Genomic DNA, 22,583 nt, shown 5'->3' with positions numbered 1-22,583 from the left:
CTGTCTGTCTCCCTGTCTGTTTGTGTGTGTCTTCCTGTCTGTCTCCCTGTGTCAGGTGAGAACCTGCTTAATTACCTGAACCTCAAAGGTTCAGGTCAAAGGTCCAACGGTCACCAATCAATTTACTCTGTATACGACCAGTCTCCTACTGGTGACGGTGATGTGAACCATGTTCCCAGAGAAACTGTTCCTGAGGATTAGGACACATCCAGAGACTTGATGGATGCTGAGTCCATGTTTATGAAGTCTCTGTCTCGTGTGGTTGATGATCTCTAAATAACTGGAAGAAGAAGAGAGAACACGGAGCACGAGTCCGTTCACTAAAGTCCTGTTTGTCCGTTTGCCTTCAGTATGAAATCATGTGACCGACGTTAAATTAGACACAGACAAAAAGACACAGAAACATCATCGCTTTTAAAAATACTGCAGCACCGTGAAATGTTCTCAGTTCACTGTGCTGCAAACACAGTGAAACATGCAGAGAATCCCGAACACACCCAGACACCCACCGACTGCTGAATGATGGGAAAACACTTTGACCTGTGGAAAGTCCCAGAATCAACGGCCCCGCTCTCAGGTGGACGACGTGAAGGAAGCTGCTGCAGCTCCGTTTGTCACGTCAACGAACACGTGGGCGTTCATCTCACGGCTCGACGCAACTACAGCTGCAACTGGTTCCTGCAACGTCAACATATAACACACACATGTGTAACACATCAGTAGGACAGTTTTAACGTGTGTGTCATCTGTGTTAACGTGTGTGTCACTGTGTTAACGTGTGTGTCACTGTGTTAACGTGTGTGTCACTGTGTTAACAGGTGTGTTAATGTATATATTAACGTGTGTGTTAACGTGTGTGTCACTGTGTTAACGTGTGTGTCACTGTGTTAACAGGTGTGTTAATGTGTATGTTAACGTGTGTGTTAACGTGTGTGTCACTGTGTGTGTCACTGTGTTAACGTGTGTGTCACTGTGTGTGTCAACGTGTGTGTCACTGTGTTAACACGTGTGTTAACGTGTATGTTAACGTGTGTGTCACTGTGTTAACGTGTGTGTTAACATGTGTGTCACTGTGTTAACCCGTGTGTTAACACGTGTGTTAACGTGTGTGTCACTGTGTTAACACTTGTGTTAATGTGTGTTAACGTGTGTGTCACTGAGTTAACACGTGTGTTAACGTGTGTGTCGTGTGTTAACGTGTGTGTTAACATGTGTGTCACTGTGTTAACGTGTGTGTTAACGTGTGTCACTGTGTTAACACGTGTGTTAACGTGTGTGTCGTGTGTTAACGTGTGTGTCACTGTGTTAACACTTGTGTTAATGTGTGTTAACGTGTGTGTCACTGAGTTAACACGTGTGTTAACGTGTGTGTCGTGTGTTAACGTGTGTGTTAATGTGTGTGTCATGTGTGTTACCGTGTGTGTCACTGAGTTAACACGTGTGTTAACGTGTGTGTCGTGTGTTAACGTGTGTGTTAATGTGTGTGTCATGTGTGTTAATGTTAACGTGTGTGTCACTGTGTTACCGTGTGTGTCACTGAGTTAACACGTGTGTTAACGTGTGTGTCGTGTGTTAACGTGTGTGTTAACGTGTGTGTCATGTGTGTTAATATGTTAACGTGTGTGTCACTGTGTTACCGTGTGTCACTGTGTGTTAACGTGTGTGTCACCGTGTGTGTCACCGTGTGTGTCACTGTGTGTGTCACTGTGTGTGTTAACGTGTGTGTCACTGTGTTAACACGTGTGTTAACATGTGTGTTAACGTGTGTGTCACTGTGTTAACGTGTTAACGTGTTAACGTGTGTGTCACTGTGTTAACGTGTGTCACTGTGTGTTAACGTGTGTGTCACCGTGTGTGTCACTGTGTGTGTCACTGTGTGTGTCACTGTGTGTGTCACTGTTACCGTGTGTCACTGTGTGTTAACGTGTGTGTCACCGTGTGTGTCACCGTGTGTGTCACTGTGTGTGTCACTGTGTGTGTCACTGTGTGTGTCACTGTGTGTGTTAACGTGTGTGTCACTGTGTGTGTCACTGTGTGTGTCACTGTGTGTGTCACTGTGTGTGTTAATGTGTGTGTCACTGTGTGTGTCACTGTGTTAACACGTGTGTTAACATGTGTGTTAACGTGTGTGTCACTGTGTTAACGTGTTAACGTGTGTGTTAATGTGTTAACGTGTTAACGTGTGTGTTAATGTGTGTGTCGTGTTCACAGGTTCTGAGGCCGAGCAGTTGGACCTGACTCCGCCCCCTGACTACGACTACAACGCCACGTTCGAGTATAGTTTCTTCAGTACGTCTCACGCAACTTTAAACGCTGAGTTCAGGTTTGGTCGCTTGTCTGAACGCTGTGTTGATGTTTCCAGGTAACGGCAGCAGCGAGGACTTGGACAAGTTTAGCGAACGATTCGGCGACCCGGACGAAGAGGAAGAGACTGTTACCACGGTAACCACAGGAGGAAACACAGAGAGCGGCGCAGCATCGCTTCACGTTTCTCAGGTCAGAAACCAGTACAGTCCAGTGAATCGAGGTGTCATAAACCAGAACTTTAACCTTTAACCCCAGCGTTCAGAGCAGAAGCTGCTTCATGTTTCAGCTTCTTGGAGAACGTGCGGATTCAGCCGATTGAGGTCATGTGGTTTCTGTAAATGTGGAGCTGATCTGCCAACAGCAACAAACACACTCTGAGGGTGTTGTAACACATCTCTACAGAGTGACAGAACAACTGTCAGGAAACCAAATCCAGATCCAACAGATCCAGCAGGAAGGTCATCTGTGGTTAGTGGGAGTCCAGGATCCTGTGTCTACAGACAATTTGACCGCAGACACAGGAGACCAGACAACACAGCCTCCTTCTTTTTCTTCTTCTTAACCAAATTAAACCCACACAGGAGGAAACGGGTTCCTGACCTGAAGAAGCTGTGTGAGCACCGTTCCCTGGCTTTGGACTCTCAGGCTAGACGTTAATGCTGCAGATGGTTTGTTCCATATGTTCCACGTAGGACGAGAGTTTTGATGACTGAAGATCCTCAGGTGATCCTGATCCTGTACGAAGGTCCTGACCTCTGTGTTGGAGAGAATGAGTTGAAGATGTCAGAGAGTTGGGCAGTGCGAGGAGAACCTGCAGACAGTACTCAGGGCTGAGAGAGTTCTGTCGTGTTCTCTACACGTTCCTTCACCATCAACTGTAGTTAACTGATGTGTTTGTGTCTGCAGGAAATCTGGGCGCTCGTCTGGACTCTGATGATCCTGAATCTGCAGCAGCTGCAACCAACACTATGAGGAAGACGGCACACACTCAGGTCCCACACACACACACACTCAGGTCCCACACACACACACACTCAGGTCCCACACACACACACACTCAGGTCCCACACACACACACACTCAGGTCCCACACACACACACACTCAGGTCCCACACACACACACACTCAGGTCCCACACACACACACACTCAGGTCCCACACACACACACACACTCAGGTCCCACACACACACACACTCAGGTCCCACACACACACACACACACACATACACATGCTGTGTGTAGCTGTGTCCAGCAGGAGGCGCTGCTGTGTCTCTGATCCGACACTGAAGAATCAAACGCAGACATAAAACTGAAGCGGCAGTACATTTACTGAAGTACTTTGAGGTCAGTACACATTTGAGGTACTTGTACTTTACATGAATATTTAGAGAAGTTGCACATTAAACTTAAAGTTTTATGAAGATCTGTGTTCCTACAAACCATCACCTGGTAAAGTACAAGTACTTCAGAATTCTTGTGTACTTGGAGTTGACATGTTCTGCCAGTGTGTGTGTGTGGTGTGTTTCCTGTGGCAGACAGGTGCAACACCTGTTGACTCCGTTTGACGTGTAACGACTGTTTGTGGTAACCGTACTTCCACTTGTGTCTTGCAGCTATACTCGCGTACTTTCAATCCTGCAGGAACCAGCGTCCTGAGGGAGGAGGGGTCACAGACACTTATGTGACCTTTGACCCCAGCAGAAAGCCACACCCGCTGAACCTGGCCATGCGTCTCCTGAGCGTGGCACCTGGTGGAGCTCAGCCAATCACAACCCTTCAGTTAATCCAGATATAAAAGCATAATATTTAAAACATGTAGAAACACGCTGAACATGTTTATTTAGTTTGTGAACGGTGGAGACACGGAACCGGAACCGGACCGAGTGACGACAGTCCGAGGGTTCGGGAGTCCGACCTGAAACACCTGCAGCAGCTCAGGTCTCAGTGACTCTCCCACTCTGTGTTTGTCTGTCTGACAGCAGCACTTATCAGCTTATCCCAGTCACTAAATACAATCAATCATCCTGGTTACAGACTGCCAAATTAAAAGTCCTGAGAAATGTGAAGTCTTTTGTCCCTTCAAATTAAAGGTCCTGGTAAAGCAGCATACATTGTTAAATTATTTTTGTTTCAGATTTAAAAACGTGAATATTAGAATTCAGATCAATAAGAGAAATGTTGTTAAATCAGAACCAAGTTTTTACTGATGTGTTGTTACTTTCTTATATATTTGTTTGTTTCCCAATAAAAACTCGTTTTCTGTCTGTTGTTCGGATCATTGCTGCACCATGAGAATTTAAACCAGACATGAGTCGACCAGCTGGTGTTGTGGATTTTACAGGTGAGCACACCTGGTGTCAGCTTCTCCTCTTAGAGGATTGGATTCTAAAAGAGACTCATTAAACTGAATCGAAATGACATCAGCTACGTGGTTCAGTTCTCTGTGTGCATGCAGGAACCCGTCCTCGGGGCTCCTGTGCTGCGGGTTTATTTGTGGTGGTCGACGTGTGATCTGTTAACGAGGATCGACTCCATCAGTGTCAGACTCACAGCGAGGGGGGAGGAGAAACTGAGCCTCGGGCTCCTCGGTTATTTCAGTCCAGGAGGAATCTGCACGGAACCAGGACGCGCACACAGACGGGCTTTATCATCTGGACACAGAACTTGAAGAATCTCTTCGTGGGTTTGTGTGTTCAGGTGTTTTTTCTGTTTCTCAAACGTCCAGAAAACCGAGCATTAACCCGGTTTCTAAAAGTTCAACATTCACTGTGAAACGATGTCAATCAGCTGCTGATGGAACAAAAAGGGAGGCAGAGGGAGGCAGACGCAGGATGAAAGGTGTGTTTGATGAAGTCTCCTCTCAAACTGTGTGTTGTCACAGTCGCTGACCTTCAGCAGGAATCTGCTGCCGGCTGATAACTAACACACACACACACACACACACTAACACACACTCCACTGATGGAGATGATAAACTGGTGACGACAGAAACACAGAGCGGCTCTCAGTTTAAACCTGAACCTGCTGCTGCAGAAATGTCAGAGTGAATTTAACTTGAAGCCAAACATGCACTGATCCACTAAATCAGACGGAACCTCAGCACAAGAACGACTGAAAAGACAAACTGATGTGAAACCAGACACAGAGACGTCCACAGTCTGGAGCCCAGTCGTGGCTGAAGGTCTCGGGGGACAGAACAGGGACGGTACCCAATGTTTCAGTGACAGTGAAGGAGTCACGCCTGTGGAGGTTAGAGGTCACATGACTAAGAACCATCAGGTTTAACCCTGATGATTTATTAATGTGCTTCAGCTGCTTTCAGAGAAAGAAGCAGCTGGTTTAACGCTCTGAGTTCATGTCTGTGCAGAAGCTGGAGATTAATATACAGTGGACGGTCGAGGCTGATGATGAAAAATTGTTTCTCACATTCAAACATTCATCAACTCTGTCTGCTGCAGGGAGTACTCGGTACTCAGTACTCAGTAAATGTACACAGGTTCTACAAACAAAAGACATGAATAATATAATTAAATTAAATGTTATCTGTATAGCAACAAATCTCAGCAGACTAACCTATAGCAGCAGAACTAAGAGATGGTTCAGAGTCACCTGATCCATCTCTAACTATAAGCTTTATAAAAAAGGAAAGTTTGAAGTCTAGTCTTAAATGTAGAGAGGGTGTCTGCTTCCAGAACCTGAACTGGGAGCTGGTTCCACAGGAGAGGGGCTTGGTAGCTAAAGGCTCTGCCTCCCATTCTACATTTAGAAACTCTAGGAACCACAAGTAAACCTGCAGTCGGAGAACAGAGAGTTCTGCTGGGAAAATATGGAACTATGAGGTTTTTAAGATAAGATGAAGCTAAGCTGAACAGTTTTCCTTGGTGTCGACTGTGTGGTGCTGGTACCACCAGACGACGTTCCCTGGTTGAGCGCAGTGGACGGGACGGGATGTAGACCTGACTGATTGAACTAAGAAAAGATGGAGCTGTGGAGCTAACCACTCTGTAGGCAAGAGACAGAGCTTTGAACTTGATCCTTGCAGCCACAGGAAGCCAATATAAAGATCTGAAGAGCGGTGTGACATGAGACCTTTTTGGTTGATTGAAGATGAGGCGTGCTGCCGCATTTTGGATAATCTGGAGGGGTTTGGTCGTGGATGCCGGTAAACCCATCAGCAGTGCATTGCAGTAGTCGAGAGGAGATATGATCAGTGCCTGTACAATGAGTTGGGTCGTGTACTCCGTCAGGTAGGGTCTGATCTTTCTGATGTTGTGGAGGGCATATCTACACGACGTAGAGACTGTGGTGATGTGTTCCATGAAGGTCAGCTAATCATCGATGATGACCCCCAGGTTTCTGGCTGACTTAGCAGGGACAATCACCGCAGATCCAATGTTGATGTTGATGTTGTGTTGAGTTGAAGGTTTCTTTTTCTCATCCAGGCAGAGATGCGAGATGAAACAGTTGAGTCATCGGCGGAAAAGACAGGAAGAGCTGTGTCTCATCTGCATAGCAGTGATAAGAAAAGCCATGTGAATGGATGATAGAGCCTAGAGAAGAAGTATATATTGAAAAAAGAAGATGACCGAGGACTGAGCCCTGCGGTACACCGGTGGAGAGGTTATGAGAGTCAGAGACACGCCCCTGCCAGGATACCTTGAATGTTCGTTCGGACAAGTATGACCGAAGCCAGGCTAGAGCTGATCCAGAGATGCCCACGTCTGAGAGTGCAGTCATAAGAATCTGATGGTTCACAGTGTCAAAGGCTGCAGATAGGTCTAATAGAATAAGGACAGAAGAGTTACCTGCAGCTTTAGCCACCCGTAGGGATTCCACAACAGTCAGAAGTGCCGTCTCTGAGGAGTGACCACTCTTGAAGCCAGACTGATTGACATCGAGGAGGTTGTTCTGGGAAAGAAAGTCAGAGAGTTGGTTGAAGGCTGCACGTTCCAGAGTCTTGGCCAGGAATGAAAGAAGAGAGACCGGTCTGTAGTTCTCCACAAGGGAGGGATCCAGAGAAGGCTTCTTCAACAGTAGAGTAATCTGGGCCTGCTTGAACGAGGTGGGAAAGGTGCCTGTTGTGAGAGAGGTGTTGATGATCTGTGTAATGGCTGGTATTAGTGTTGGTGCGATAGCTTGAAGAAGAGTAGAGGGGATCGGATCCAGAGAGCAGGTGGTCGGGCGATTGGAGAGGACGAGAGTGGATACATCGTCCTCTGACAGTGTTGAAAACGTGAAGTGAGATGCATCATCAGGTTTAGTAAGCAGAATGTCATAGTCAGGAGGAGAGAACTGGGAGCTGATGGCTGCCACCTCGTTGGTGAAGAAGGAGGCGAAGTCGTCAGCTGTGAGACAGGTAGGTGGTGGAGGTGGGGGTGGATTAGAGACTTGAAAGTGGAGAACAGCTTTCTGGTGTCTGTGGTGTTGCTGAGCTTGTCCTGGTAGTTTTAAGTCTTCGCCCTAGTGACACTGTGAGAGAAAGATTGAAGCAAATCCTGATAATCAGTTAGAGCAGGTTGAGACTTGGACCACTTCCTCTCCGCACTCCTGAGCACCGTGTGTTGTTCAGGCATCTGGTCAGTGAGCCACGAGTTGGAAGCTGAAGGACGAGCAGGTCTAGTAGATATCAGGCAGAGACCATCCAGACAGAATGAAAGAGTATCGCAGAGCCTGTCCGTGGCTGCATCTGTGTCATAGGTGGATAGAACCTGCAATGAGGGCAGTGTTGCAGGATTAACTGGAGGCTTTTTAAGGAGTTATTAGGACATCCTATCAATAATGAATTACAATAATCCAGTCTGGAAGTAACAGATGCATGGACTAGTTTTTCAGCATGTGCACAGCTAATCACATTGTTCTAACGTTTCTCTTAATGTTCTCTAACATCGGTGATTCTCAGTCGTCCACGTGACGTCATCTGGAAGTTGAGTCATGGTAACTGGACTTCCTTTTGTTAGTTTGAAACGTTTCACTACTCATCAAGTAGCTTCTTCAGTCTGAAGATATTTGGATTTATCCTCCAGGTTTGGTTTCACTCCACCTCTGGACAGAATCGACTCATTAGGTGTTCTGATATTTCTGTGAAGGATGAAAGGGCAGCATGATAAATAGGAGGTCTTAATATTTTTAAAAACATTTAACATAACGTTTCCCTGAGGCTCCACTCCTGGTCCAGAACCTGTTAGAAATATGAAGAAACAGAAAATTCTGGTTTTCCTGTGCTCTCTGAAATTCGTTAAGGTGAAAACTGAGCTGGATTCAGTTTCTGCTCTGTAACATGTTCTAGTTCTGTTGCTTCTTGGCCAGATGTGACTCTGATGAAAATGCTTGTTACGTAGACTAGCATGTAAAGTAGCAGCAGAGCCAGGACAGAGCCGGTCTCTGTTCCCATCTGATCTGCTCAGCTCGCCTGTCGCTCAGTCGGCGTCGCTGCATTTTGACATTTAGCCGTTAATGAGGACTGGGATGAAAGAAGCAGGAACGAGCAGAGCTGCAGGACGATGGAATCAGACAAAGAAAAGGGCACAAACACTCTGCTCCTGCGTCATCATTACACACTGATATGGGGTCAGCCGGCACAAGGACTAATGAACAAACAGCATCCAGAACAAACACACAGCTCTGACATCTGACCTCTGACCTGTGACAGGGAGCAGCTTTGCTTTAATCAGCAGGTGGAAACTGAAGCTGTTAACGAATCAGATCGCGGTGTTTCTGGAAAAGTAGTGGATCCACACATGAGAATTCAACAACCACAAAGAGATAAATGACCACAAAGACAATAACAGCAGAGACACAAAACACAAAACAACAACCACAGAGACACAAAACACAAAACAACAACCACAGAGACACAAAACACAAAACAACAACCACAGAGACACAAAACAACAACCACAGAGACACAAAACACAAAACAACAACCACAGAGACACAAGACACAAAACAACAACCACAGAGACACAAGACACAAAACAACAACCACAGAGACACAAAACAACAACCACAGAGACACAAGACACAAGACACAAAACAACCACCACAGAGACACAAAACACAAAACAACAACCACAGAGACACAAAACACAAAAAAACAACCACAGAGACACAAAACACAAAACAACCACCACAGAGACGCAAAACAACCACCACAGAGACGCAAAACACAAAAAAACAACCACAGAGACACAAAAAACAACCACAGAGACACAAAAAACAACCACAGAGACACAAAAAAACAACCACAGAGACACAAAAAAAAAACAACCACAGAGACACAAAAAACAACCACAGAGACACAAAAAACAACCACAGAGACACAAAAAAAACAACCAAAGAGACGCAAATCACAAAACAACAACCACAGAGACGCAAAACACAAAAAACAACCACAAAAAACAACCACAGAGACAAAAGACACAAAAAACAACCACAGAGACACAAAACAACAACCACAGAGACACAAAACGACCACCACAGAGACGCAAAACACAAAAAAACAACTACAGAGACACAAAACACAAAAAAACAGCCACAGAGACGCAAAAAAAAACAACCACAGAGACACAAAACAACAACTACAGAGACACAAAAAACAACCACAGAGACACAAAACAACAACTACAGAGACACAAAAAAAACAACCACAGAGACACAAAACAACAACCACAGAGACGCAAAACACAAAAAAACAACCACAGAGACACAAAACACAAAAAAACAGCCACAGAGACGCAAAAAAAACAACCACAGAGACACAAAACAACAACTACAGAGACACAAAAAAACAACCACAGAGACACAAAACAACAACTACAGAGACACAAAAAAAACAACCACAGAGACACAAAACAACAACTACAGAGACACAAAAAAACAACCACAGAGACACAAAAAACAACCACAGAGACACAAAAAAACAACCACAGAGACACAAAAAACAACCACAGAGACACAAAAAAACAACCACAGAGACACAAAACAACAACCACAGAGACACAAAAAAACAACCACAGAGACACAAAACACAAAACAACAACCACAGAGACACAAAAAAACAACCACAGAGACACAAAAAACAACCACAGAGACAAAAAACACAAAACAACAACCACAGAGACACAAAACGACCAGTAGGAGACCGGCAATGAGCACAAAGAACAACTAGTAAATCACTCTGGGTCTTAAACTGTAAAGAGCCTTGAAATGACTTTTTGGTGCTTTATAAATAAAACTGAATTGAATTGTTTCTGACCTTCCACTCTTAGTCACAGTCGGACCTTCGACCTCAGGTGTGTTTACCTTTCAGCATTCAGCATCGACCTGTTTTACATGAACCACACAGACGCATCATCGATCACACACACAAGTTTATCTGATGTGCATTTACATGAATAAACTGTGAGCGAGTGTCAGCACACATCCCGCAGCAGGAGGAGGAGGCGGCTATAAATACAGGAGGAGGAAGCTCGTAGTTCAGACACCAGAGAAACAGAAGCTGCTGCAAAAACAAAGAGCGTGGAGCTGATATCAGACACCAAAGAAGAAGAATCTGCATCTTTCTGTAGGGTCTCTATGTGAGTTCACCTCCGCCTCACAGAACTCCATTCACTTTTTAACACGTTTAGTGTCGTTTTAAAACTGTGGAACATAACTGTCTGTTCTTAATGTTTTAGATTTTTTACAAACATTTTTGGTGATGGAGAGTGTGCGCGCTGTGGTCTACATCTCCGTCTGTCTGTCTGTGCTGACATCACTCTGTCAGGGTCAAAGGTCAGCTGACAACCAGCTGGCATCTGCACCAGATGAGTCGGTCCTCGGACTCACAACCAAAGAGCTGGTGAGTCATCTGTCCTCATATGGGATCTCTGAGTTTAATAGTTTAGACTTGAAACAGTTTTAATGAAGAATTTATTTTATTTCAAATTTAGGACACAGACCACAAATACATGTAGAATTACATGGTAAAGTACAAAGGTTACTGCAAAATGACTTTTTTCTTACTCGTGACACTGGAAAGAAAATAGTTCAAAGATGTTTAACTGTAAAAGAGACGTTAATAAAAAGTCAACGATGCTAAAATTATTTGTATGTACGTAAAAATGTTTTCATTATTACTTCAGTGTTCAAATGTAACTTGATTAATTAAAGTAATTTTTTGTTCTATATAAGATTAAACTAAAGCAGTGAGACGTGAGTTTCTGAATATAGTAAAAAACATAATTAAGTTCTTAGTAATTCAGGTGGTAATAATAATAAGAAGAATTAATGTGACTTTAAGATTTTATTAAAGTAATTAACTAAAGTAACAACATTTAGTGCAACAGAGAGTGACGATTAAATACGAACAATAACTAATGAAAAGAGGAAAACGAATTTAAGATAAACTGGTTTCATTCAAACTGAAGGTGGAAAATGGATCGTTAAAAACCTGGATTAAATCTATCTAAATAATATATAACATATATATATATATATATATATATATATATATATATATATATATATATATATATATAAATATATATATATACCTTAAAAAAACTATATATATAGATAGATTTATTTATAATTAATGTTTATATATATATATGATATAAATATGTATTATATATATATATATATATATATATATATATATATATATATATATGCTGTCTGTTGATGTGTTGCTGTGTGTTGCTGTCTGTTGATGTGTTGCTGTGTGTTGCTGTGTTGCTGTCTGTTGATGTGTTGCTGTCTGTTGATGTGTTGCTGTCTGTTGATGTGTTGCTGTGTGTGTTGCAGGCTGAAGCTCTGCAGGGTTTCCTGGATGAAGCCGACAACACTCTCGGTCTGTCTGTGGAGAAGAAGGCCAGCGTGATCCCACGGGTGAGAGCAACCGACAGTTTCACTTGAGCAGAATCAGCTTCACACGTTGCTTTAAACGCCTGAGTTGTTTCCAGATTTTCCCGTTTCTCTGAGCACAGCAACCGTTGGTTTAGTTCAACCTGATACAGAGATTTGATTTTCAGCAGAATCCCAACTGCAGCTCGGTGCAGGAGTGAAACTTCTGTCAATCAAGACCTGTCTCTCTCTCTCTCTGTCTCTCTGTCTCTCTCTCTCTCTCTGTCTCTCTCTCTCTCTCTGTCTCTCTCTCTCTCTCTGTCTCTCTCTCTCCCCCCCTCTCTCCCCCCACCTGTCTCTCTCTGTCTCTGTCTCTCTCTGTCTCTCTCTCTCTCTCTGTCTCTCTCTCTCTCTCTGTCTCTCTCTCTCCCCCCACCTGTCTCTCTCTGTCTCCCCCCTGCCTCTACCTCCCCCCCTCCCCCCATCTGTCTCTCTCTCAGTGTGACGTCGGAGAGCGCTGTGCGATGAAACACGGCCCTCGGATTGGTCGGCTGTGCGACTGTCTCCGGGGGACGGCCTGCAACACCTTCTTCCTGCGCTGCTACTGAACACACACAGTCGTGTCTTGCTGTACTTGTGAGGACCAGAACCTGGTCCGAATAGAAGATGGGGCTAAATGTCCTCACTAGAATAAGATTTCAATGAATGTACTAAAGTGGATCTTGAGGAGGATCTTGGGTCTTTTCCATAATTTTGAGGACCAGCACAGTGTCCTCACAAAGACAGAAGACACACACACCTGTCCCACCTGCATGTCCGTGTCGTTGTGTTCCCGTTTCCGTGTTCGTCCGTCAGATTCATTTATTTTTAATAAAGATTGTTCATAAAGCTGCACTGCGTCTTTTTGCCCTGAGTTTGGTCTGTCTGGTCATCTTTAATCCAAATTCTGGTCAAAGCCACTGGGATCTTGTCCTCTGAGTTTTTAGTTAGTATTTTTATGAGGTGAAAGTATCTCAGGTTATTAGTTGTTGTTAATGTTACATCTCACCTTTCGACTCATTTGGCGTCTTTGGTAAAATTCTGACACTGTTTTTTATTTTACTGAAGCAGAATCAGAACATGAATCTCTAATAAATGGTTCATAGTTTAAATCATTCCATGTTCATGATGAGGGAGTAACTGTAGGGGAGTATTTGAAGTACTTTCAGTATTTAAGTAAAGAAAAAGTAGCACAAAGTTCTGGTTTTGACCGAGCAGTGAATGTGTAGAAACGGGATGTCAGTGTGTCCTTGAACGCACCATGAGGATCTCTGGATCAGTGATATTAAAGCTGCAGCGTTACAGTGACGTCACCATCAATCAATCCACCGGGGACATCATCAAACACCTGGAGACACCTGCAGCTTCTGAACCCAGACGAGGAAAAGTCACATTGGAAACTAACACAAACTCCTAAGCCATAGTGGAATGAGCAGCAGAGTCCAGGTGCAGCTGAGACCGGTTCACCTCAGTAAAACCTGCAGGAACAGGACTCTGACTCACTGAGAGCTTCCTGCTGGTCTAAAAACCTCCTTTTCAGAGTAGAGAGACCAGACCTGCTCGATCTGATCTGTCCTCCCTGATTAGACCCCATGCTGAGGCTGATTGGCCCCGGGGCCTCGTCTGTCCACACACAGACTCCTAAACCTGATCCGACAGCAGCTTCTCATCGGTCTTCATTAAACACAGAGCACGGAGTCCGAACTGCTGAAACCACAACAGTTCCACAGGAACAAAGACCAGAACCACTGAACACTGAACCATTAAACCATTAGGACCATTTGTCCAGATCCGGTCTCCAGCTGAGTGTGAGCGCAAGTTACATTGGTACTGACTGGTCCCAACCAGTTTCTGTGACATTATATTAGGAATTCAGAACCTAGACCTAATTGTTCATTCTGATCCACCAGCAGAGATTCAGGATGTAGTAAAAACCTGCAGCAGTCTCAGCTCAGTTCTACACAAAACTGGTTCCTGGTTGATGAGACAGTAGCAAGGACCCAGTTCAAGAGACAAAAATTAGATATTAGGTCAAAATACAGTAAAAATTGACAGTTCATTGTAAGATGAGAGTAAAGCTCTCCTACAAAATGGTTTTATTGATGCGTCAAGTTGTTTATTGAGGTGGAAATAATTCCAGACATAAACAATAGAAGAGATGACAGCCTTACAGTTCGTATGCACATGTTTCCACATCGGTAAGAAACAATAGCCCATGTACTTTCATTAAGTGGTGCTCAGACATCTTATTTTGAAATCAGGAAGTAGCGATCGTCGCTGCGAAAGTTTACTGTAAACCTTGGAATACGGGTACAGTCCTGGTACTAACCCAGTTGTCTTCGTGTTGACACGTTAATCCGTGTCAGATGTCCTGGATCCCGGCGGTTCAGGTCCCAGTTTGACTTTTACTGTCTAATTCTAATAACAGTTAGCTTGTTAGCCTGCCACCGCTAGCCGGATGTTTAACAGTCCCGGCCTTCAAAATAAAAGCTCAATAGGCCGATATAAACGGAAAGAGAAAGGAACAGTGACTAGAAACGTCAGAGGTTTTTATTTATCTGTAATCTGTCTTTTCTCTGTTCAGAGAACTAAATGTTTTAGTCTCTGTTTAGTTTAGTTTAATTATTTATTTAAATTTAATCAACGACCATATAGCTGAGGTGGACATTTGTTTTGAAATGTGACCCGGAAGTAGTCGGCCGTATCCACTCAGAGTGACGCGGATTAAAAACAGGAAAAACAGCAGAAACAGTAGAAACAGCAGAAACAGTAGAAACAGCAGAAACAGTAAAAACAGTAGAAACAGCAGAAACAGTAGAAACAGTAGAAACAGCAGAAACAGCAGAAACAGTAGAAACAGTAAAAACAGCAGAAACAGTAGAAACAGTAAAAACAGTAGAAACAGTAGAAACAGTAGAAACAGCAGAAACAGTAAAAACAGTAGAAACAGCAGAAACAGTAAAAACAGCCCAGAACAGACCGTCGCTGTGGAAAATGTCCAGACTCCGGACTCTGAAGGTTTTCGTCTCGCAGCGTCTAAACGCAGCTGTCGAGGAGATTTTTGGACATTTTGAAAAAGCCATCAGTGAGTATGAAGAAGAACTGGACCGACGCCACCGCAGGATTCTGGACGTGGTTTTAACACCTGGAAAGAAACAGAGAAGATCAGGTTTGTTGTCACACAGATTCCGTGCTAAACTAACGTTAGCGAAACACCGTTCAGAAACCAGATTACAAGTTAGTCCCGGTCCTGGTCCCTAAGTCCTGTTTGCTGTTCTCTGTCAGACTGTGATCATCCTGTTGTCTTTCAGCCCTCACCAACAGACTAATCTATTGTGTGTGTTCATCTCTGTCCTGCAGACGTCCAGCAGCAGGACCAGAGCCCCAGTCCCGACCAGGAGGATCTGGAGCCCCCCCACATCAAAGAGGAAGAGGAGGAAGTGTGGACCAGTCAGGAGGGAGAGCAGCTTCCAGGACCGGAGGAGTTCCCGTTCAGTCATGTTCCTGTGAAGAGTGAAGATGATGAAGAGAAACCTCAGTCCTCACAGCTTCATCAGAGTCGCACTGAGGACAACAGGGACTCTGAAACTGGACCAGGCCCAGATGGACAGTTAGGACCAGACAGTGCCAAAGCTTCACGCTGCTCAGAACCTGAGACTGAAGTCAGTGATGATGACTGTAGAGAGACTGAGGAACCTCAGCAAAATAACGATGTCTGTGTCAAATCGAACGCTGCCACAAAGTCATTTATCTGCTGTGAATGCGGCAGAAGATTTGGTCGGAAGGACAGTTTACGGAGACACACGAGGTATCACACCGGAGAGAAACCGTACAGCTGCTCAGTGTGTGGTAAAAGATTTTCCCAGAGGCCGAACTTAATTCGTCACATGAGGTGTCACTCAGGGGAGAAACCTTTCAGCTGCTCCTTCTGCGACTCTAGTTTTGCCGTGCGCAGCGCACTAGTGAACCACATGAGGATCCACACTGGGGAGAAACCGTTCAGCTGCTTATACTGTGAGAAGAGTTTCACACAGAGGGGAGGGTTGAAAAAACACATGACAGTCCACACCGGGGAGAAACCGTACAGCTGCCCCGTGTGTGACAAAAGCTTTTCTCAAAAGGCCAACCTGACATACCACTTCTCAGTGCACACGGGACAGAAACAGTTCAGCTGCGGCGTTTGTGAAAAAAGGTTCACCTGGCAGTCGCAGGTCAAAAGCCATAAGTGTGTCGGCGAGAGCAGCGGCTACAGCTGAAAACAAACGATGAAGCAGCTGGGAAACTGTTTCACGTCCCAACACTGAAATATTAGACAGAGGATAAATATTATGGTGAGTCCTACAGGGTCATGAACTGTTGGCAAACACACAGATGGAACCACACCCCAACTTGGGCAACGAAGCAATATCCCCAGCCCTGGGGATGGTCACTCACAACAGCTCAGACTGGTGACGTGGTGTCTGTCCACGTCCAAATATGTTACAGCTTTTTGAGGAACATTTTGTCTTTATTATCGCCTCAGACTGGTGAAATCACACGGCAGGAACTTCAGAACCTGCAGAGTGAAGGTGGACGACAGCAGCCAGCCCGGGAGTCCGATTAAAATGTGCAGAGTGATTCAGAGACATGTTTCATTTCATGGTTTCAAACACTGGATTTTTGTGTCACTGAGCTAATAGGTAAATGTTTTGTTCTGTAAAATGTTCTGCAGCAGTTGATTGGTTGATTTCTACAATGCTCTATAAATGAATATCAGCTGGTGTGAAAAACATAGACACTCCAGTAATTGGTTTTATATCAAGACTGAAACTGGATCAGTCCCTCAGCTGAGGACATTTCATTTCTGACGACAGTGGACTGAGACCTGTTTGAGCGACAGCTCAGGTTCACTGAGGTAACCGGGTTACTGCACTAGGCTGATTCCTTAACTGTCATGTAAACAGGAAACCTAGTTAGTGGAGTAGAGAACTCGGATTGCCCTGCCAGTATACGTGTAACGAGGTCTTGAACCAATTCAGTTCTATCTCTCTCACTGGTCCTTTACTTTCAGTGACGCCTCTGAGCTTTTATTTTGAAATTCTGAAAACCCGTACCTTTACTTTGGTTAACTTCACTATTCAGCAACATGGCGTCTATTACAAACCGCAGCGTCCCGCTCTTTGTACAGAAACAACCTGATCACAGTCTCTGTGTACGGATAAACGTGTGTAAACGGACTTTGTGCTGTTCGTGTGTTTTAACTCAACTTCCGGTGGCCAACACAGTTTCTGGAGTTAGCTTAGCATGCTAACTGCAAACAGGCTGACGGCGCGACGTGGAGGAAAGGTCGGTGTGAGAGTGGAGGAAAGGTCGGTGTGAGAGTGGAGGAAAGGTCGGTGTGAGAGTGGAGGAAAGGTCGGTGTGAGAGTGTGAAAATGTCTCAAGTCCAGATTCGGATGAAACAGCGGCGAACTTCTGACAAAGCAGTCGCTACTAAACCGGAGGGGCCGTATTCTGATCTTTACGGTAAGGACGTAGCCACAATCCAAACACGTTTTTTTTTTTTACCGTATTACTTCGATTACTGTCATTTAGTGACGTCTTCCACGCTTAGCTGACGTACATCCGGAATGAAACTAGCTTCAAAATAAAAGCACCACAGCGCGTTAAGTCACCGAAATGATCTCAACTCTTTTTGAAAGGACAAACCAATTCCATAACTAATCTAAATTCAGTCCTGGTGTTTTCTGTTCAGTCTTTTTCCTCTAAAATGAACTAATCCTATAATTGTACATCGAAAGACACCCTACGACACTGATAATAATTATAATACTGGACCAAACTCTAGTAATAGCAGTCATGGAGAAATTCATTTGCTCTTCTTGGCAAACGTTAAGGATTTGGTCAGAAACATTGAGCTCAACCAAAAACTAAACCTGAACTTGGTAATTGGAACTAAATCGAATGAAACTTGTTTAATTTACTCTTTATATTTTGATATTAAACCTCCTGTTTCCATGTCACTGTAGTATAGTGACATGGAAACGTTTTTCCTTATTGTGTGAATCTGTGTTTATCTCTGTCCTGCAGACGTCCAGCAGCAGGACCGGAGCCCCAGTCTGGAACAGGAGTATCTGGAGCCCCCCCACATCAAAGAGGAAGAGGAGGAAGTGTGGACCAGTCTGGAGGGAGAGCAGCTTCCTGGGCTGGAGGAGTTCCCCTTCAGTTGTGTTGCTGTGAAGAGTGAAGATGATGAAGAGAAACCTCAGTCCTCACAGCTTCGTCAGAGTCACACTGAGGACAACAGGGACTTCGAGACTGGATCAGGACCAGATAGGGACTCTGGTCCAGATGGACAGTTAGAACCAGGTCTTGAGGACAGGACTTCAGACTCCTCTGAGACAGACGTCAGTGATGAAGACTGGATCACGGCCAGAGACACTGAGTCAGGTGTAAGTTCTCAGAGCAGTGAGAAGAAGCTGCTCAGCTGCTCTGACTGCGGTAAAACGTTCGGCCACAGGACAAATCTGAGAAGACACATAAAGTGTCACACAGGAGAGAGACCGTTCAGCTGCTCCCTGTGTCAGAAAACCTTTCACCGCAGAGAACACCTGGTCGCTCACATGAGGTGTCACTCTGGGGAAAAACCCTTCAGCTGCTCGGTCTGTGACACGCGGTTCAGTCACGGCTGGTCGTTGGACAAACACATGAGAGTCCACACCGGGGAGAAACCGTTTGGCTGCTCACTCTGCAGCAGACGTTTCAGGCAGCGCTCAGACCTGGTCGCACACGTCAGGATTCACACAGGAGAAAAACCTTTTTGTTGCTCGGTTTGTAGCAGCAGCTTCACTCAGCGTCACACGTTGGTCCAGCACATGAGAACCCACACGGGCCTGAAACCTTTTCTTTGCTCCGTTTGTGGTAAGAGCTTCTCACGAAAGGCCCACATGACGAGACACATGACAGTGCACACGGGCGAGAAGCCGTTCAGCTGCAGCGTTTGTGACCAAAGATTCACTTGGCAGTCGCAGGTGAAACGACACGAGTGTGACGGCGAATGAAGCAGGTTTTACTGGTCTCCTCAGCGTCACAGCCAAAACAATGAAAACTAACTGAGGAACCAGTCCTGAGCCTGTGCGTTTGCTCCTGTCATCAGACCTTATTTCAGTTCATGTTCACCTGTTGTTTCTCACAGCAGTATTTCTAACACACGTTCACTTTCTGACCCAGAGACGAGAAGCGATTTAAGTGGTTCAGCTTAATGTCAAGAAGAGAAACAGGTGGAATAAGCCTGACTGTGTCCACAGTTAAAAAACAGTCTGTAAAACTCAGATTTACTTGATGACATGTTGACACACTCGTCATCCTTTTATTTAGGTTAGAAGAGTCCAGGGTGTGAACGTCAGGCTGCTCTCCCATCAGCACCTCACAGTTTATTTATGCGGACTCATCAGGTTTCCAGTCTGACAGGGTTCTGTAGAAACAGAAAACTTCACTCGGACAGAGACGTCACAGGTTTGTTTAATAGAAACAATAAAAACAGACTCTGGGTTTACAGAGTAAAACAAGAGCTCTCATCCTAGTCGTAGATTTGATTGGTTTCAGTCGACGGACGCCGTCTGAGAGCTGGGAGCAGCCATAGCTAAAGTCAAACCAAGATACAGAAAGAGGACGACTCCCGTTAACGGGACTTTCAGGTCCGTCACTGTCCTCTGAACTTCAGATGCCATCGTCTCACCTCTTGCTCCTAAAACTCTCACTGACTTTTTTTGTGTTGGATCTGAAACACAGAAAATCTTTCTTCTGTTTATCCGTCTTCACCTCTTGGACCAGGGAATCATGGGAACTGGACCTGGAGACGACCAATGGGACGATATTCTAGACTGGGCCCGTGCTGGTTCTGGTCCACTGCAGATTGGACTCAGGATTTCTGTGTAAATGTCAGTGACACGTGGGAAAGACACATTTCAAACAGCTTCTAATCTTTGGACTGCTGCGTCTGTCCTTGGTGCTGAGTGACAGATCAATAAGTGGGTAAATGATTAGTGCACAAAGCCGACACGTTGTTATGAAACTCTGTGATTCCCTTTTCTCTACATCATGGAAACCCCAGCAGCTGGATCTCATATAAATGCTCAGTACTCGGGTTCCAGCTTTATTCTAAGCATCATGAGTCTGAGGTTCAGTGTCCTGGTCCTGGTCCTGGGGCTGTTTCTGAGCAGCTCGGCTCTGACTCCTGATGAATGCCAACCTCTGGTGAATCCTCTGTCCCTGGCCGACCGCTCTATGGTAAATCCTGAATCCAGCCTCAGTTTGAGCCACAGTTGAATTTGTCTCTGTAACGGATGCATCTCTGTGCGCAGATGTCCGGGAGGTTCATCTTCATCGCGGGTTACGTCAACCACGAACTGTATAGGACCATGATAAAGAAGACCGACAGCTGCTGGTTTACGATCTCTCCGTCGCCGTCCAACCCTGATCAAATCATCTTTACTCAGAAGAACAGAGTGTGAGTCCACAGTGTTCTCAGGTCGTGCTGTCGGTTCTCGTATCTTACACTTGTTTTGTTGAGTTCATAAAGTCTGAAGCTATGAGAGTGTTTTAAGGTAAAGCGTCGTCACCTTCTTGTTGGGTACAGATCAGAAACAGACTAACGACACAGAGTTTTTATTAACCTGAGAACAAATGATTTCTGTGTTTCTTCCCAGAAATGGAACCTGCATTTCTTCAACAACCAACGTGACTATTGACGGCAACACTGTAAAAGGCTCCTGTAAGTTCTGACCAGTTCTTCTGGTTTGGATCATTAAACCTTGTCCCAGGACATTTGAGGATCATATCATTATCCTGTTAAAGCCAAGCAAACCTCAGTCTCTGTTTGTGTCTTGATGGTCTTGTTGGATTCTGCTGATGAACTCTTGTTCACACTGTGGATTGTGAATCCATCTGTCTTCTGTGGTTGTTGCTGCTGGTTTTGGGTTTTCCTGTTCTTTTCTCAGATTCTAAATGTTCCCTGATGTTCATGTTGATTTATTCTTTTTAACCCCAGATTCAGTGTCCAAAGGCAAAAACCCAACAGGAGGAGTTGTTTAGAGCCGGTTACTGTTAGAAAATCAGTGTCTGGACTTTGTTCACTTAAGTTCTTTAATATTTGTTGCTGTAAATGCAACAGAATCAAAACTGGTATTTGAAACTTCCCATTTAAATCCACCTTTGGATCTTAAAGTCTTCAGTCCAGTAGACTGTATGTTTGGAAACATATAGAACTGCAGCTGATGTTTTCATTCTTCATCAACGTCACATTTTCTCTTTTTTTTTTTTATAGAGAAAATGTTTTGATGTTTAATCACAAACTGCAGTTAATCATCATTTAAAGGATCAGTCGGTATGTTGACCTGCACTCGAGTTAATGGGTTCACCTAACTAATTTCTTAAGTGTCACGTAAACAGAGAATTAGAAAAACCTGATTTCTCCCAGAGAACCACGTAAACGTGGAACCAGGTTTTTACTAGAGCTCATGTTCATGACAAAGGCTGCAGACACTCACCACTCTACGACCATCAGCTGAGAGGAGCTGGATGAAAGCAGAGGTCTTCACACGGAGAGATGCTGCTTCGATTTAAATCAAGTCCAACTAAAACTAAAACCAACACAGCGTTTGACTGAATAAGTCTCTTTCACCGAGTGATCTGTAAAAATGAGCGCTGTCTGTCTGTCAGCTCCCCAACACACACATCAAATAAAAACAACAAGACAGGAAAAACAAAGAGAAGAACCATGTTTCCAAAATCAGCTGAGGGCAGAGGAGTAATCAGATTACTCCTTTCCTGCATATATACTCGGATTTCCAGTAACCAGAGTCTCACTTTCTGTGTTCAGTTGCTAATGTCAGTGTGGTGTTCCACATGCTGCCGAGCTGTGATGGATGTCTGCTCCTCAGCATCACCAGCACGGCCACAAACATCCACCCACAACTGCTTCAACTGATGAACGTTAACAGGGTGGAGGAGGAGATCTCCGGCCACACCCTCTATCTGCTGGGTAAGAAGAAACTAATCAGAGATGAAAAACCCACAGTTCGTCTAAAACTTCCTCAACTTTTGTCTCTTTGTTTCCAGCAAGAGAGACAAAGGTGAAGGACTCGGACCTGGAACACTTCAAGCAGCAGGCGAGCTGCCTCGGCTTCTCCGGAGAACCAGACTTCCACTACGATCCAAAGAAAGGTGCTTTATCTTTAAACCTCTCTGTTCAGATGCTGACTCCACACGTGTGATATCAGACAGAACTTTATCTCTTTTCCTTTCTGCAGAAATTTGTCGTGAAGGCGAAGGCTTCAAGATGTCTTTCAGCTGAAGTTTCAGTCGTCAGAACCGAAAACCTGAAGAATTAAAGACAGAACAGGTTAAAACATCAAACTTGTTGACTCTGC

At 44.6% G+C, this 22,583-nt stretch overlaps 5 protein-coding genes across 5 annotated transcripts in view; all 5 read left to right on the top strand.

The window, feature by feature from the left end:
• si:ch211-191i18.2 (uncharacterized protein LOC564095 homolog) overlaps nt 1–4,574 on the top strand; it is a 6,212-nt gene extending 1,638 nt beyond the window's left edge. The window contains exons 2-5 of the mRNA XM_033326213.1: nt 2,212–2,289; nt 2,363–2,496; nt 3,214–3,299; nt 3,924–4,574. Coding sequence (XP_033182104.1) covers nt 2,212–2,289; nt 2,363–2,496; nt 3,214–3,279 — 278 coding nt within the window. The 3' untranslated portion in view covers nt 3,280–3,299; nt 3,924–4,574. The remainder of the gene's footprint in view (nt 1–2,211; nt 2,290–2,362; nt 2,497–3,213; nt 3,300–3,923) is intronic.
• Nucleotides 4,575–10,795: 6,221 nt separating this feature from the next.
• Nucleotides 10,796–13,018, top strand: cart4 (cocaine- and amphetamine-regulated transcript 4). The gene is made up of 4 exons (XM_026349896.1): nt 10,796–10,886; nt 10,986–11,149; nt 12,097–12,180; nt 12,636–13,018. Exons 2-4 carry the CDS (start codon nt 11,009–11,011, stop codon nt 12,741–12,743), a joined length of 333 nt encoding a protein of 110 aa, XP_026205681.1. The 5' UTR covers nt 10,796–10,886; nt 10,986–11,008; the 3' UTR covers nt 12,744–13,018.
• Nucleotides 13,019–15,065: 2,047 nt separating this feature from the next.
• On the top strand, nt 15,066–16,850 carry LOC113153346 (zinc finger protein 32-like). Its single transcript, XM_033326209.1, has 2 exons — nt 15,066–15,343; nt 15,535–16,850. The coding sequence occupies exons 1-2, from the start codon at nt 15,169–15,171 to the stop codon at nt 16,428–16,430; spliced, it is 1,071 nt and encodes a 356-aa protein (XP_033182100.1). The 5' UTR covers nt 15,066–15,168; the 3' UTR covers nt 16,431–16,850.
• A 19-nt stretch (nt 16,851–16,869) lies between these two features.
• On the top strand, nt 16,870–19,909 carry LOC117152920 (gastrula zinc finger protein XlCGF8.2DB-like). The gene is made up of 2 exons (XM_033326210.1): nt 16,870–17,679; nt 18,244–19,909. The coding sequence occupies exons 1-2, from the start codon at nt 17,589–17,591 to the stop codon at nt 19,212–19,214; spliced, it is 1,062 nt and encodes a 353-aa protein (XP_033182101.1). The 5' UTR covers nt 16,870–17,588; the 3' UTR covers nt 19,215–19,909.
• A 193-nt stretch (nt 19,910–20,102) lies between these two features.
• On the top strand, nt 20,103–22,569 carry LOC113155250. Its single transcript, XM_026349868.2, has 6 exons — nt 20,103–20,442; nt 20,517–20,662; nt 20,862–20,926; nt 22,034–22,195; nt 22,273–22,377; nt 22,464–22,569. The coding sequence occupies exons 1-6, from the start codon at nt 20,254–20,256 to the stop codon at nt 22,505–22,507; spliced, it is 711 nt and encodes a 236-aa protein (XP_026205653.1). The 5' UTR covers nt 20,103–20,253; the 3' UTR covers nt 22,508–22,569.
• The last annotated feature ends 14 nt before the right edge of the window (nt 22,570–22,583 follow it).

Source organism: Anabas testudineus, chromosome 11, assembly GCF_900324465.2.
Source record: "Anabas testudineus chromosome 11, fAnaTes1.2, whole genome shotgun sequence".
NCBI classification, from domain to species: domain Eukaryota; kingdom Metazoa; phylum Chordata; class Actinopteri; order Anabantiformes; family Anabantidae; genus Anabas; species Anabas testudineus.
This window is presented reverse-complemented; position numbering and strand designations above follow the sequence as displayed.